The sequence below is a fragment of the Periplaneta americana genome, chromosome 9, assembly GCF_040183065.1.
Source record: "Periplaneta americana isolate PAMFEO1 chromosome 9, P.americana_PAMFEO1_priV1, whole genome shotgun sequence".
In the NCBI taxonomy this organism is placed as follows: Eukaryota; Metazoa; Arthropoda; class Insecta; order Blattodea; family Blattidae; genus Periplaneta; species Periplaneta americana.
In genome coordinates this window covers 63,184,915-63,202,956 of record NC_091125.1, presented here as the reverse complement: position 1 = coordinate 63,202,956, position 18,042 = coordinate 63,184,915, and the positions used below count along the sequence as shown (strand labels likewise).

The 18,042-nt window shown below is 34.6% G+C and overlaps 1 protein-coding gene across 1 annotated transcript in view; it reads left to right on the top strand.

Moving 5' to 3' along the window:
- Positions 1-18,042, top strand: part of Hap40 (Huntingtin-associated protein 40 kDa) — a 48,469-nt gene that overhangs the window by 14,914 nt on the left and 15,513 nt on the right. The window contains exons 6-7 of the mRNA XM_069834884.1: positions 405-523; positions 5,578-5,815. Coding sequence (XP_069690985.1) covers positions 405-523; positions 5,578-5,753 — 295 coding nt within the window. The 3' untranslated portion in view covers positions 5,754-5,815. The remainder of the gene's footprint in view (positions 1-404; positions 524-5,577; positions 5,816-18,042) is intronic.

Sequence of the window (18,042 nt, the reverse complement as noted above, 5' to 3'; positions counted from 1 at the left end):
AGGCAGAGAAGAAGACTGGCCATAAGGCGCATTCCAGGAAAAAATCGCAATAGGTCCTTGACATGTTTGCACAAAATGTGTAGAAGCTCAGTTCTTAAAGATAATCTGACTCTATTTAATAGACTAACCCAACAGTCATGGAAGCAATGATCTTCTGTGACACGCACATATATGTGTAACTGTACAATAAATACAAGTGTAGTTCGAAAATCTATTGATTGCACTTTGTACATTTATGGTAAAAGAATTAGTATGTCAACACAATGTATAAAATGAATTGTCTAATTAGCTTATATAGAGGAGGTATGTGTTTCTGGCCATTTGATCTACTTACTGAGTTTTTCTGTGTGTTTTACGTTATTAAATGATACAAGTAATTCACTGAAATACTTTCTTTTTCCAAGGTGTGAAATAACACGGGTTCTGCTTCTATTAATTTTGCAACCTACAGCTCAGCGACTGCCTCCAGACTTGGCCCAAGTATTAGAAAAGTATGCATGGGCTGAAGATGGAAAAGTGCCAGGTAATTAATGTAAAATAATATATGCTATTATTCGATAGACTTTCCGTAGTGCTTTTAAAACTTGTTAAAAGTTTGAGACGGGACATTCAAATCCCATGAATCTTGAAAAAGATTAAAAAAAAACTCTAATTGTAGTGCTTCTTTTGTTATCGAATATTTCAGATCTTAACCTACAAGCTGTTAAAACCTTAAAAAGATTGTGCAAATCTAGTCTTTCAGGTGAAGCTTCCTGTAAAGCAGATTTGAATAATTTCAAGGGAAAAATTGTTCCGGGGCGGGGTATCGATCCCGGGACCTCTGGTTGAATGTACCAGTGCTGTGTGACTTGGAATTGTGGTTTTCTGTCTATATATACGTCACTGTGTACATTAACAGAAAACCACAATTCCAAGTCACACAGAGTTTGTGTGCACTCGATGTGGGTCTCTGGTGTTTCGTCAGCCCATGCGAGTTGTGTGGATATAAAGGGAAAAGTTGAGACGGTGTCGGGTGGAGTTCCCGGGTAGCTCAGTTGGGAGAGCGCTGGTACTTTCAACCAGAGGTCCCGGGATCGATACCCGGCCCCGGAACAATTTTTCCCTTGAAATTATTCACCTTAAAAAGATTAGTTTTAACTCCGAGTTCTAAATCTTTCTTAGCTCTGAATTAACACTAATTTTTTTACCACATTAAATATATGTTACTGGTAAATTCCAAAATTTGGGCGCATTATGATTTCCTGACCATATCTAGATAGGACATATTGTCTTGTATAGGTCGGGATGTGACCAAATATATCCTGATAGATCTGGATAAATCATAGTTTTTTTAACAGTGTGTATATGCAGTCTGAGCCACTAGACATGCATGTGTATATTCACTTTCCTCTATCTTGTAAATAAATATGTTTATGGCTGGCTGTATTTCAGATTAGGTGGTGTTGGGTATTCTCATTTCTTTTTTATTTCTCCAATAAGGACTTACTTCATAATTTGCCCCGGAAATGTCGAAAGTGAATACAGTGGTAGAGGGGGAAATTATGTACCTCTGTGATATTCATGAAAAAAAATCTAGATTTTTACTCAATTTTTGGATATGCTTATATCAAGTACGTAAGTAATGATTAAGTATTAAAAATTAACGTCATTTAAATAATAAAAGAAACTGTAGATTTAACAAATAATTCTCCAGTCAATTTTTTTATTACTTTTCATAAAAACTGTTCATTATTAATTCATGTTTATTTTCTGTTTAAATGGTATCTAGAAAAGAAATTATAGATACTTACATACACATACTGACTGGCAAAAAAGAAAGCAATACACTGGAATATTTTACGATATTTTTCCGAATTGAAGGTTCGCACATATTTAACACTAAGGTTGGCTGAGACGTGTATAGTAGCTATGCTTGTTGTCACATGTGCGTGGTGGCTTGGTGACACATAAATAATATTTGATAATGAGAAATTTACAGTTCCGAGACATTCAGTGTTTAAAACTGGCAATATATTTTTTAATGTTTGATATAGGTTTCCCCACCTTTCATTGTAAGTGGTATTGTGAATTGGTGTACAGATTTTATTTCGTATTTGACTTGTTAGTTTGCTCTGGAATATAGACTGACTTTTATCGTAGTTTCTTAAACGTAAATGTAGTAGATATTTCAGATGTAGATGTAGGTCTAGATATAGATGGTGAAAGGGGAAGCATTTCCAATTCTACAGCTAGGTGGTGGGCCAAGCTTTATCGAGAGAGTGATCAGGTAGCAAAGATGCATTCTACAGTCTGCCTTCACATAGGGAGCAAGATGAAACCCTCCAGACACAGATTCGGGAGAACTCCTTTCAATCTCCTGATGGATGAAGACTTTGTCCTCCTTTCTAGTTTGCAGGCAAACTGTTCACAACTGTCTTAGGAATGCTGAACTTACGAGGGCTGCATGAAAAGAAATGGCGACACTGCTGTTATGTCAGTCACGTAAGTCAGGTAGCCTTAAGGTGTTCTGAAGCTGAGAATGGAGTGCAGCGAGTGGTATCGGTTGTACAATATTCAGTCAGATATGGGGACACCTTAAAGTACAGGAGGATAGTGCAAGCTCCCTAACGACATGTTTACAAAGCTGTAACAACGTACGTGGAAATCAAAATTGAAGTTGCATGAGGTCATAGTGCACAAGACTGTTATCAGGGACTGCGTGAAGCATGTGGTGATGCGGCATTGTCATATTATACAGTGGCATGATGGGTGAAATTGTTTCGTGAAGGCAGAGATGCTGTTCAGGATGGCCCCAAATTGACGACCACACTATTCAGCTTCTTGCTTTTCTGCTTGATGTTGATTGCTGCTGGTCTGCACGTGAATTAGTTGCAGAGGTAGGCGTATGCCACAAATCTGTGTTCCACATTTTGTGCGATATTCTTAGGTTCTGCAAAATTGCAGCACATTGGGTACCCCATTGAATCATATAGGTGTAACAGTGATAGCACTATGCAATTGCAAGGAATTGCTGAACTGTTACCAGAGGAAAGCTGACGACTTCCTTGGACAGATCCTCATATGGATGAAATGTGGGCTTGTCCATACAAACCATGCTTGAAGCAGCAATCAAATGAATAGAAGTTCACCTCATCCAAGGACAGTGCGCTCTGCACAAGGCAATGTGAAGGTGATGTTCATTGTGGTGTATGACATCTTTGGGGTAATACTGCGTCATGCTGTACCACTGATGAGATGGTAGTTGCTGCTTACTACTAGCGATGGAAAATACTGCAACATCTGCCAAACTCATCTGGTATGACTTCGTGCAATTATAGTCCTTTACCCAAAATGAAAGAGCCATTTAGAGGAAAGCATTACAACACAAGAGACATCATTATTCATGCCATAGAGTGGTCACTTCGAGACATCAACAGAGATGGATGCGCTGATCGTGTATAATGCCTTCCACAAATGTGACAGAAGATGATAAACATGGATGGCGATTACATTGAAGGAATGTAAGTGGTGTTTCCTCTGATAATAAAGCCATTTCAAAATTATAGCACTGTTGCCATTACTTTTTATCCAACGTTCGTAAAATATGCTCTACGAAGGTATCTTTGACAGGTGCTCAAAAACTTTATTGTCTCATATATGCAACAGAGGTGCTGAATTTCTCCTGGGAGGATGTAATTTTCTCTGACGAAGCCACATTCTCTACTACTGATCTGCTTATACCATGCACCCAAACTAGGTATGAATCTACACACGTCACTTTTACTCACAGGAGTGGCCATGTTATATTCATTGTTGGGTTGGATAACTTCCTATAGTGCCAGGATGCTGTTGAGACACCCGGGAGCTCTTATCGTAACACTATATGAAGAGCTTCTGAGTATTTGGTTAATTCCAGCCCTGAATGATGTTTCTCGAAATATTGCATATTCATTTTGAGTAGAACAGCCATCCAGTCCATACAGGAGGCCTAGTTCACTGGCGATTCAGGAGTGATTTGCTTGTAAACAAAAAAATTAAAGTAATATCTTGTCTCCAAATTCACCTGACCTGTCTTTTATTGGAAATGCCTTAATCCCAGTGAAGAAGACACCTCTGGTCAAAGGTTCTGAAGATTTGTAAAAACTCTACCTCAAAGAGGATTATTTCATCAATCTTGCATGTCTGGTCAATTTTAAGAAGTCATAGAGCAGAAAGATGGACAGACGAGTTATTGATATTGTTTTCATACTTTTTTTCGCTAGAGACATTATTTCAGTTTCTCATATATATAGACACACACATGCACGCATGCACACACACACACACACACACACACACACACACACACACACACACACACACACACACACGTCCCACGCAGTGGCGTCGCGGTCTAAGGCATCGTGCCCTAGGACTGGCATTGGATAAGAAATTTTCTCATGAAATTTCGGCCAGTGTATGGGACTGGTGCCCACCCAGCATTGTGATGCACTTGTAGAGTTACGATAGGTAGCGAAAATCCAGTTTCGCAAACCAGTTATAACAACTGGGGGGGGATCATCGTGCTAACCACACGATACCGCCATTCTGGTTGGATGATCGTCCACCTCTGCTTCGACATGTGGGCATGAGGCCAGCAGCCGGCTGGTTGGTCTTGGCCCTTCAGGACTGTAGTGCCATGGATTTACTTTACATACACACATGCGCACACACACACACACACACATACACAGTGAGAGAAGTGAGATAGTATGCACCGGTATGGAATACTGCCACTGGTTTGTATGGCTAGGAAACATACCGTTAGTGAAAAACGACATACCGTTGCTGAAAAAAATGTGACACATAAAAATTGGTTTATATACAGTGAGTCAGCCAGGGCTAGACCGGCATCAGCCAAAAGTCGTATGCATAGTAACTGCTGCACCATCACAGTGATCAGATCTCTTGCTCGCATACATTTCGTGTTTAGTTACGTAAACACGTTCACGCAGTGAGGGTGCAGCTACCTCCTGTTAAAATTTGTGCACTCAAACTCCTAACACCATGTATATATACTGAGATATATATTTTGTCTCTGTGGCTGGTCATGATAATATCTTTGAAAAATATTGGAGTGCAAGAGGTCAAATGACTTTATTGTCAAACGCCTGGCATTACAAAACAACAACATATTTTTTCTCTTTTTGTTTGTTTGTTTCTTCCTTTCTGGCCCACAGCCATAACTTAAACCAATGAGTAGGGTACTGGCCTACTGGGGGCCACGTCAAAAAAAGAAAATAGTAAATGAATAAAATAATTTGTTTTCATATATATATGTATATTTTTGTTTGTTTGTAGACACTTAGCATATAATGTAACCACAGTGTTGGAATTTTGCCATTTGCACTATGAAGAATGTGCTCAGTCTTATTTGTACTGACTGTACATTATATAGAAGCTACTACTCACCCCAAATATAGCCTAATCTGAATCTAGACACACTTTTAATTTGTATTAGGATTGCCATAAATTGATAGTATTGTTAACAGTTCGTACTTGTCTTTGAACTTATGGTATATACTGTATCTGGTGACTGGTAACTTTTATAATTTACAGTAAGCTTCTTGACAGAAGATCAGTTCCTCCTCCTTCAGTCATTAGTGATGGCATGTCAGTCACGTGATGTGGAATCTCTCTGCAACCTCGAAGCAGAACTTTGGTGCCATTTATCTTCAGAACAAAAAGACTTGTTACGGACTCTTGTCAGACAGATGAGCAATGGAACAAAGTGAAAAGTGCGGTTGTGAGTGTAAGGAGACTGTTAAGTCTGTTCAATATTTTCCATATTGAAAATGTAAGTAGCATGTATCTATATTTCCTTTCTTTTCAGTATATGTCAGATGATAATGTACAATTTTCATTTTTTTTTTTTTTACATTTTTGTGAAAGAATATTTAAATTACTTTCATGGCCTAATAATGAACAATTAAAGAGGGAGATTAGAAAGAAGTAAGATTTTAGTCATTCTGATCTCAGTTTGATTCACGCAATGTGTTTGATCTATACGAGGTGATTCACGGGGATTTATCGTCCGTTACGGAGCTTATTTCTGAAGACATTTTGAGCTCAAAATGTCATATAAACATTTGTCCTAATCTCAATATTTTCAGAATTACACTAATTTGAAGTTGTTTATAAAATATTATTCTTGAGTTTTAAGGGTAAAAGAATGTTACAGATAAAGAATGAACTATTCAGGAGTATCATTTCTTTAATTAGCTAATATTCTGAAGCTAAAAATGTGTTGCGAATTCCATAGTTGCTTTGTACAGATTTTTTTTTTTTTTTTCGATTTTTAACTACAAAATTACATTTTCTTACACATTTATCACAACAATTGTTACAAATCACGCCACTCTTGTAAATTCTTTAAGACTGTGCATTAGGGTGCATAATTAAACTATGAAGTATCAAGTTCTTAAAGTCGTATGATTTGTAAGAATTTTTATGATAAGTGCATAAGAATGACGTTATTTTTAGTTAAAAATTGAAAAATAAAATCTGTACAAAGCAATTAACAACATATTTTTAACTTCAGAACACTAGCCAATTAAAGAAATAACACTTCTGAATAGTTCATTCTCTATTTGTAATATTTTTTTTACCCTTAAAACTAAAGAAAAAGATATTTTACTAACAACTTCAAATTAATGTAACTTTGAAAATATTGCGATTAGGACAAATGTTTATATGATATTTTTTGCTCAGAATGTTTTCGGAAGTAAGCTCCGTAAGTGAAGGTAAATCCTCGTGAATCACTCTGTATAGCATCAGACTGGTAAACAAGCTCCTCTTGAGATTCCTATTAATTTTACAGGATTATCTTTTCGGGTTTTATTAGATAACTTTCTTATAGTAGAGAAAGCCCTATTTCCATTTTAATCAGATGGGAAAACTTTTAACAAGAGTATTATACATGTATAAACAATAGAAGAGAAAGATAAATGTATTTCTTCTAGAAACATAATGTTTATTCTATAAGGAAATGACAAATCATAATGTAATACCAATTTGATTTCAAGGTAACGATTTTGCATGAGAGGTAACAGCAGCAGCAGTAATGAACATTTTTACAGTGATTCCTGCTTAAGACGTTTTCCAAGAGACCAGCACATTTTAAACCTCTTCTGAGGGAAGACATCTTAAAAGAGTGAACTATATATTGTAACGGAATTATAGCATAATCACTAATGAAATTGAATGAAGCATGCATTAATAATTTGGGGAATGCCTGAAATAACTCAGCAAAGAGAACCAACACTGTGGCCATAAATACTTTTTGCCTCCCATGTACTGTTTTATATCTCTGTCCACAATATTTTCTGAATGAATTGTTGATCTGTCCATTTACTGTCTTAAAGTTATTATTTGGTCTTGAAGTTATTTCTTCAGCTTTTTGCTTTAATATGGACCTGCATTTAGAAATATTCATGCCACATTTTTAACGAAACCATTTTAGGGTCTGTTTTGATCTTCTTGTATGTAGAAATTTTTAACTTTGTGCTTGGTTTGATACTTCCACCTTGCTGAAAAATGTTATTTTTATGCACCATTAATTTAATTAAGGTTGAAATTGGTAAACCTAATTTCTTTGCTAAGTTGATGTGTGTTCCATATGGTTGCTTTCAACTTTGTTGATAACACTTTATTTTTTCGGAAATGAATAATGCCTTCCATTTTATACCAATTTTCACAACCACTTTTAACAAAAGTTACTTAAATTAGACAGAATATAATACACTTTTTCACTAATCACGTTTCATAGCACTCAACGAAGTTACCTGGGTGAATAAGTGATCCCGTAATAATCTAAGAACATTTGCTGGACAAAACATTACATTTTTATTGGTTACAGGTAATTTCGTCCAATTTAAAATGCCCACAGACAGAAAAGGTCCAGTCAAAAATGTCCAAGTAAAAATCGTCCAAGGATTTAGTCCAAGCAGTAAATGTCCAAGAAGCAAAAAGATCCAAAATGTAATACATCCAATATACGAAAAAAACCAATATGCAATAGGTCCGATATACAAAAAGTCCAATACATAGGAAAGTCCAATATGCGATAATATACATACTCTATGTACTGTAAGTATATGGCGTTTCATTGAACATCTCAAACAGCAACAAAGCCAATGGTCTTACAGTTACTTGCAGGTCACACTAATATAAAACAGCCCCTAAATTAAAGGTATGTAGAGAACCTACAAAGAATCACCATCGTAGTAAACAACTACCATCAATATAAAGCTGAAAAGTCCACACCTATGGAGTAATGGTCAGCACGTCTGACCGCGAAATCAGGTGGCCTGGGTTCGAATCCCGGTTGGGGCAAGTTACCTGGTTGAGGTTTTTTTCCGGGGTTTTCCCTCAACCCAATACGAGCAAATGCTGGGTAACTTTCAGTGCTGGACCCCGGGCTCATTTCACCGGCATTATCACCTTCATTTCATTCAGACGCTAAATAACCTGGATGTTGATACAGCATCGTAAAATAACCTAATAAAATAAATAAAGCTGGAAATGACTTACCTTGCTATTTAAGAAAAATTTCGTATCATCTGAAATTATACAGTAACCCGGATGAACCTGAAAATGTTGATGAGTCAATTACGTTACCTTGCGCATCCGAAGTCCATAAGAATTTGTTGTTTATAAGGTTTCTGTTATAACTATTACACTACCAAATAAAGTTGTATTACAGAGATCATTGCATGAGTAATTGTGTTCTTATATTATATTTAGATTGGACTTTTTCATACTGGTACCGTAGACATTACAATCAAATGAACATTTTTGTTCATTGGACATGTTGACCATTGGACTTAATTACTGCATGGACATTTTGTAACAGATTTTTTCAGTACATTGGACCTTTTCATACCCTGAACATTGAAAGCATATGGATATTTTCGTATGTTTGACCTTTTTGTACTGGACATTATCTCTGTTTATTTTTTTATTATCTGAAAATTTCCCTTTTCATGTGGGAAATTGTTTCAAACGGGAATTAAAGCATTTCTTGTTATGCGGTTAATTTTGGGATCAAACCATTTCAACATTTTAAGGGATAAAACATTTCAAGCTGAATCTTCTTAAGTGGGAACCACTGTATATGCAATGTTCAAAACGTGCTTGCAATTTAATTTCTGGAAATTGCTAACTATTGAATGAAATTTAACCCGAAGGAATTATTTCTATCCTTTTAATATGCTTATTTTCTTATCATTTAAATCCAACAAAGACACATGTGGCAACATCTTTGAAAGATCAAATGACCGGCAGAAGCAAAATTGCATCACAAATTTAAAGCACTGAAGAGAAGCAATGACTTTTATTCTAGTGTTATATATCAAAATGCAGTAAAAGGTAGGCTTGGAAACAAATAATATGATATAGGTTATTTCAATAGTGCAGTATTGTCAAAAATTGAAATATTTATGGAAACTTTGTAACTACTGAAGTTAAACCAAGAGCACATTAAGACTTCCTGCTGGTCATCTACTAATGGTTGAAGAGATGGTATTAAACTCCTTCTAACACCTCAATAGCTGTTTGTGTATATTTATATTATTTGTTTTAGGTCAGTTCTGACCAATTTCAAGTTCCAAAAATATATTTAGGTTGTTTTATTACTGTAAGATTGATGGGATTCTAAAGTTCTTTATTCGTTCAAACCTTAATATGAAATTATAATTACCGGTATATATTATTTCCGTCCATATACCAATCTGTTAACCTTTCCATTCTGGTGCATGAGGTAACTTCAGAACAAATGACATCTCTTACAAGTAATATTTTTAGAAATTTTACGAAAACACTGCTGCACAGTTTCTGTTTCAATTAAGTAACTTTATTATCTTTATCTTACATGAAATTGAGATCCTTTCGACTCCATAGTTGATGTTATTGTGCTTTCTTTTGGATCTGAGGTATATAGGTTTAATCCCAACCGAAGGCAGTGAATTTATAGGCTGAAGAAATCAAAGTGTGGCTTCAATGTGTTGAAAAAGAAAAGTCATTGACCATATGTAGTAGGTAGTTTTACTGCAATAAACGATACCTTTGTTCATGAATTAAGATCAATAAAGACAAAATTATATTTCCAAATCCATCATTACTTCGTTCTCAGTTAAGCCCAGATCAGTTGAGAAGATCCAATGGCATTTTTGTCTAGTGCCAATTGTGTAATGCTTGTTTCTAATATTTTGATTCTTGTTGTGTGATATTTTCGAATATAAATCAAAATTGAAACTTGCAAATTGCATTTGTTGAATTGTCATTGGAATAAATGTAATCACTATAGTATGATCGTAGTCATATATGGTAAAGATTCTTATATTCTAGGTTGTCTTTATCAGTAATCTTGATTTGTGCTCATTGAGTCAGATGGGACAGACTTTATTATCATATAGTCATTGCCTGAATTTTCAACCTACTTGCCTCTCAAGAATAATAGTGACTTGTCTCATGTACTTCTTGATGAACTGTTGATTTGTAGGTCGTTTGGGAAATACAAGAAGTTGTATTGTGCATTAGAGGTATCATACATGTAACATAACAATGGGAACAGTTTTGAGATATCATTGTTGAAGATCTCAATTTCAGTTGCTATCGTGAATATTTTGACGACTGTGAAGGAACTTCATTGCTGCGTCATCAGTCTGTATGTAGGACTTGATATGGAAGATTTTTAAAGCCCTAATTCTGAAATTGAGTCCTATTGTAGTCTGAATATGTATACAAATATAAATTCCGAATTGTGCGCAACATTTATTACTTATTAAATATATAGAGTCCCCTTATTTAGACCTATAAGTTGACTCGTTATCTTTGTCTGCTGCTTGTTTCTGTCGGTGGGAGTAGAGATATTGTTTGTGAATTTATGGACGAAATGATAAGCGGTGACTCATACATTGCAAGTGTATGACATCATGAACTTGACTCCATTGAGATTATGTTGAAAATCAACAGTCTCTATAGTTATACAATATGTATGGTTAGCTGAAATACAGAAGAGCATATAATTTTTTATTTACAATTGTTATGCGAAACATGAAAGTTGTAAAAACTGTAAATGGAAATTCGAAAGAAAGGAAAGTTCTTTGAATGTAATAAGAAACTTATTAGATATTATATAGCAGAGAATTGTGGCCTGTGAGATCACCTGATTTAAATCCGTGTGAGTTTTGAAGGGGAAAGTGTATGAAAATAATCCGCATACAGTAGAATAGTAATATGCGTTACAAGAGCGGTATATTGAAGTTTTCATGTTCGAGGAAAAGTTTGAAAGAGCGAAACGTAGTTGAGCTTTTTTAATTTCCGAGAATTGAAAGAAAACATACAGCTCGTGTATCGTACATTATTTTGTGCGAAGATCGTTTATTACATACCTGAAAGAGGAATTTCTAATTAGTTGCAATGAAATCTCCATCTTGGTTTCTGTTCAATGACGGCAAATTTGCAAAACAAAAATATCTATCTTAACATTGTTGCTTTAAAATGTTTTCTGTGTTTACTATACTCCAGCAGGCCGTGATATACGTCTGTCTCCCCCCCCCCCCCCGTCTATGATGAGTCTGGAATCTTGTTGATTTTTTCACGGCTTCCTTAATGTTACTTGCATCACGAATGCAGTAACTTTAGTGGAGTTGTAGAGTTTACTTAATTTTTACAAATATTTAAGAACAATAATTAACAGTGCAATTTAGGTGAAATTGCAGTGGTAAGTTTCCAATTTATAATTATTACTATATTGAACGTCTCTAAAAATAATATGTTAAAAGCCTAAAGCAGTAAAATCAATATGTCACTTAAGCGGTAAGAAGAGGGAAATTGTTATGTGTGTTAGGTTGGGAATACTGAATGTGGAATTTTAGACTTTCCGCGGATTGGTTTTGTGCGGAAACCAAGCAAATACGCACGATCTCGCACAAAAATTAAAAGAGAATATTTGGGTTACAATAGCTATTACACCGACTGAACTTCAAAGAGTGTCCCAAAACTAACTCAAGAAGTGCTGCCAAATAGTGTCTGGACTGTGATGACGGAGGGAGTTTTTACTCTCTCATGTAATTTTAGGAGTGAATTTATTGAATTAATTTGTCCATACACAGTTATGTTTCTGCTCATGGAACCTGCTTGCTTGTTTTCTGCTGAGTGTTCTGTCAGCATGTGACTAGTGCAGGCGACATAAGTCGGGGGGAGGGGGGAACTTTGTATAATGTGTAGTTAGAGTTGATACAGAGTAGCACACAAATGAGTAGTGTCGATCATGTATTATTTTTATTTATTGACATAAAAGATTATACAGCAAATACATTCCAAAGAAATTTTGTGTAGTTTATGTAAATTACTCACCATTACCATCCCCATTTTGAAGGTAGTGCTGAATATGATTTCCACTGTCACATATTGCAGACGACAAACCTCAGGTTAGCAACTGAGGCATTCTTTAACTTATGTTGCATGGCTTGTGTTTACTCTTCACGTGTTCGTGGATTGTTTTGTGCACTTTTTCTCTTTAAAGAACTTCAGTTGTAGATCTACACTTGCAGTTCTTTTCTCAGTAAGCATACTGTATATATGGACGAGTAACCAATCGAATGTGAGACAAATGATTCCATCATGCTGGAACATTATGTAGTGCAGTTCATGGGACCCATCAAAGAAGCTCATATATACACCAGAGTTAATGGTTTCCTCAAAGAACACTGCTCCATTATTACAATTTCCTGAGATTACAAACCAGACACCTATTTTCATATGGTGGAGTTGTGGTTTCTATACATGTGCAGATTTTCATTAAACCAATGTCACATACTGTGTAAATTACATATTCTGATAAATGAAAAAAGAGGATTATTTTTTTCATAACACACTCCAGAAACCATCTACAGTGAGTCACATGGTTGTGCATCTCTATTTCTTTTAACACATTAACAATAGAACTTCTGCTGCAATTGATGTAATAGTATATGTTGACAAGATGTCAATGAAATATCAATTTCTGAGACAGTCACTTCATCACTCAGCAAATCAATGATAACCTATGGTGTGGACAGAAAAGTTTCTTGGCTTAGGTGCATTGATCGCTGAACCAGTAAAATACTGTTTCTTCACTATTCTTTGAATCACACCTTGTGCAGGAACACTTTCACTTAAGAAACCTGTACAAACATGTAATTCCACTACATAAACATGCTGTTAAATTGCATCTGATACGTCTTCTTTGTAGTATGATCCAGGCATACAAATTATCGGAACAAAAGGAAAGAAAAATAAGTTCTCAAATTTGTCATTAATATGCATGCACAATAATAACTGTGCAGAAAAATTTCAAGCGGACAGTTGGTTCTACTTATTCGTGCACCACTCTGTATTATTATTGCAAGATAGACATCATGTCAATGAATCTTTCTTATTACCTACAGTAAAGTGTGGGATTGAGGCCATATGGAGACTTGCTACAGTGACTTGTCCATGTCTGTTTCCTTCCTAGGGAAGATTTTCATTCTTCACTACAAGATACATTATGGAAATGGATAGGAGTAGGTTACTAACATTACGGAAATGATAGGAGTAGGTTACTAAACATCAATATTACTAAAATGGTTTCGGTTTTTCTCACTAGTCACTATCTTAAACCAAATATCACATTATTAATAAAGCTAGGCTTCAAGAGGAAGATAAAATTTTCTTGCAGAAATATGTCTTCGTATGCACCATGAAATAGTCATCAAATAAGGCTTAATTTTCAGTAAGTACCACCTTTGATATATGTGACATGTATTTTCCATATGAATCCGGGCTGTAGTCTCTACTAACTAAATGATCATAACATTATTGGTCTTGTATCCAAATGTGATAGATATTTTTTATCCCTTCACTAATTGACAAAACATTTATTTACTTATATTATTGTAGTTTTATGTTGTTTTCTTGAGTTTACGTCATAAATTTTGAAAAGTGATATACATTTCCAATACACTTCAAAACATCTAATATTTAAAGTGTCTCTTTACTTACTGAATCATACTTTTAATCATTTAAGTGTGTCAAGGAATATATCAAATTAACTTAAAGCTTGCCCAATAAATTCAAGGTGAGAATAACAATTTAAAAGTTCCGCATTAAACTATATCCTCACTTACTGGTTATATTACTCACACATTTGAGTTACAGAATTATCTCGCTACAATTTATGGTAGTTTGTGGCATGAAATGTATAGAAGTGAGCGAAGATTTTAAGTGAACAGGATTAAGAAATTTATATGTTGGGATGTTGTATTACTTTGTTTTGAAAGGGAGAAAAAATATCTTTTAATGTTTACTGTATGTAATCTTACTGCATAATTGAAAAAGAAAAACTCTCTTTTCAAGATGTGATACTCACTTAGAGATTAATAAAGAGTAGTTCATTTCTTGAATATGTAATATAGAAAGTGCCTTATAAACTAAATTAATGTGGATTGCTTTTAGCAGAATGTTTCTTGTTCATGAATCAGAAACAGATTTACGTCAAAGAATCTACTATTATAAAAATACTCTTTGTCACCTAATAGTCTTCCTTTTCTTTGATAGTCCATCATTTATAAACCATCTTTTAAATTTCTTATGCATTTACATTCTTCAAAAGGCCATATGGAGCCATCAAGAAATCACTTCATCCGCCTGTCAGCTAGAATGATCTTAATCATTTTTCTAATAGTTTAACAAATTTGTTCAATTTTGAGTGACAACATTCAACATTTTATAGCTAGTAAAACTGACTTGTAATTAAGAATAAAATCGAATATATTAAAACCGAGTGGTTTAGCTAAAATATTATTGCATTTTACGACAGTTGTGCCAAAAATCATGAGCATATTAATAATTGGTAGTCTGAGAGAGTCAGATCTGAACTGTTTCGTGGACAAAGCAGAAGCTTCTATCCATTCTTCTCAAAGCTTTCTTTGTAAAGACATGCTGTGCATCATTATATGCCAGAATGGAGTTATATGTTTAAACTCCTGGATAAATAACACAATTGTGTCAATCGAATTGATAATTTCGAAGAGAAGTAAAGAAAAGTAACACACATTTCTTGTAATTTGTGTGTTTTTGTGGAGTAGTTTCCTTGATGCTTGCTCGTGACTTTTGATACTATCATGTTGATCATATTCTTATTTTCACTCACTTTTTTTTCTTTATAATTCTTTTCCTTTTTCTTTAGAAAAAAACACGTCACATCCAGAATTCAGAATAAAATATTATTTAGTAGACATTTCAGAATTCAAAAAGACAAGTTTTCGTAAATATTGAATTCATATCCAGGGTTGTATACAAGCATTATATTGTTTAATAAAACATTGCAATAAAACTAAACATCTTTCATAATTGAAGAGTCCACTGCAAGAATGATGGATATCATTTTGCAGGAGAAGCGATTGGAAGTTTGAAATGCTTAGCGCTCAAAGCTTAACTGTGATTTTCCGATCATTACTGGACAATGACTATCAATGTTAATGCCATATAACTCTCTATGTACATTCTACATGTCTTAAGCTATGCATTGACAGTCTTGGTTCATTTTCGGCAAAAAAGTAACATCCATCATTCTTGCAGTGGACTCTTCAATTGTCATAAACAAGCTACCCTTTCGAAAAAAAAAAACAATACTCTGCTATAAAGATAAGTTGCACAACTTGTCTAAGAAGTGGACACTACTACAGTGAGTCCAAGCAAATGTTACCAGTGTTTCTGTCAGCAGACCAGTGCAGTGGCAGGTTACCCCCCCCCCCCCCCACTTTCAATATTGATTGCATCTGTGAACTCAGGGCGCTTTGTTGGGTTAAAATTTACGTGCTATGTTTTATTAATAACATTCATTGGTAGAACAAGAGAAAACTTTAGACGTAAATTTCTTGGCTGCCCAGTTTTGTGTAGAAAAACAATAATAAATTTAATGAATAGGTTAATGAAACGAGTTCTGTGAATGATGTGATGTGAATTATGTATAACACAAGATGGGCAACACTTGCAGCAGCTACTGTGAGGAGGTTGAGTACCGAATGTGATATTAATAACATTGTATGTAAGTTTTAATTCAGTGAATCACCATGAGTTCACAGATACAAGCAGTAGTGATAGTGGGGGGACCTGCCACTGATCAACAACAGAAATTTTGGAACTTACTGGGATTCACTGTACCAGTACTAAACAAAATTACAAGCAGAATAATTGACTAGGGTAATTTTTTTAATGAATTTCATCAAGTGATATAAGCAAACTAGCATACAGAATTAAAAGTAGTAATAGTTTAATGTGATGGTCCTCATATCACCTTTCTTTTCTTTACATAAATAAAATTCTACGTTTCTCTCTTCATTATCCTAGGCTTCAGTAGAGTTCATGCATGGGATGAATATTACTTTGTGCTTTTTTAAACGGTTTCCTGTATCATGTAATATATTTTATTCAATACTTTTTCGATTTTTATATGAATTTTACTTATTTATTTTCCCCCAATCTTTATTGAATAGAAGTTTAGTGTTTATGAAGTTTATGACGAATATCACTGTAATGTGATTTTATTGACGATGAATAGATGAGTTTGAATAGTTCTCATGTCTATTTTTTCCCTAAACTGCTTGAAGAATTTTTTTATAGTCATTGTGTGTTAATTAATTTGTAAGAACATTTGTAGTTAAAACTTTGGAACTACATATTACTTATATAAAATAGTACAATTGGAACAAGTGTATTGTAGAACGCTAAACCAATAGAAATCAACTCTACTTATATTATGAATTTTTTTTGCAAGAAAATAGTTCTGTTCATATAGGACATGTTTTATGAAGTAACTCATTCATAGTTTTCTGCTCTAGGGCAGGCCTTTTATTGCAAACCCAGCATTCTCTAATCTTCCCTCTTTTCTGCCTTCCTCTGTCTCCATATATGATCATATATCTTAATGTTGTCTATCAGCTGATGTTTTCTTCTGCCCTGAACTTTTTTTCCGTTCACCATGCCTTCCATTTCATCCTTCAGAGACAGTTTCTTGTTAGCCATTGACCCAGCCAATTTCTTTTCCTTTTCTATTTACTGTCAGCATTATTCATTCTTCACCCACTCTTTATAGCACAGCTTCATTTTTTATTTTCTCTGCCCATTTTATACACTCCATTTTTCTCCATATCCACATTTCAAATGCTTCCAGTCGTTTCTCTTCACTTCGTCGTAATGTCCATGTTTCTGCCCCATACAAATGCCACACTCCACACAAAGCAGCTCTTCCTAGTTCTTTTTCCAGCTTCTGCAGAACGTGGTCCCTATCTTATTAAAAACTTCCTTTGCCATTGCTATCCTCCTTTTGACTTCCTGGCAGCAGCACATGTTAATAGTACAACCCAAGTGCTAAATGGGAAGCTGTCAAAAGTTAAGGGATGTCGTTGATACACTGTGATAGGTTCTCACTTTATTAAATTTCTTCTTATAATTTTAAAGTATAATTAAAATGAAGAAAAGGTCGACAGGATGTGCTTAAAAAACTGATTTAGAACTGTGTTCGTATTATGAATGCTTTAGTTTTCATTGCAGAAATTTTGCTACAGATGTATACCTTCATTTGTCAGAATTCTAAGGTATTAATTTGTGTATTGAAAGTCCGGCATTATTTATTCAACAAATTATATACCAGATAGTTTTGTATACTTCTCAACATAGACAATAACAGAAGATAGCCTTGCCTTGTTCCACTTCGAGAACTTGATTTTATAGACTGCAACATTTTCAGCTGTTTCTTGTATTTGTACTTATGATCCTTTCAAAATGTGAACTTTATGCCTGTATAGGTGCAAGACAATCATGATATTATCTAATTCATGTCAAGATGTATTAATTTAACTCATGTTTGCTGATTGAAAAAAATTAAGTTTTTCTCTATTTGTTATTCAGAATGTGAACTGAATGCTGTAACGATTTTGTTCTTATGGACGAAATATTAAGTTTTTTAACTTATCAAATATTTTTTGTTGCAAGCTA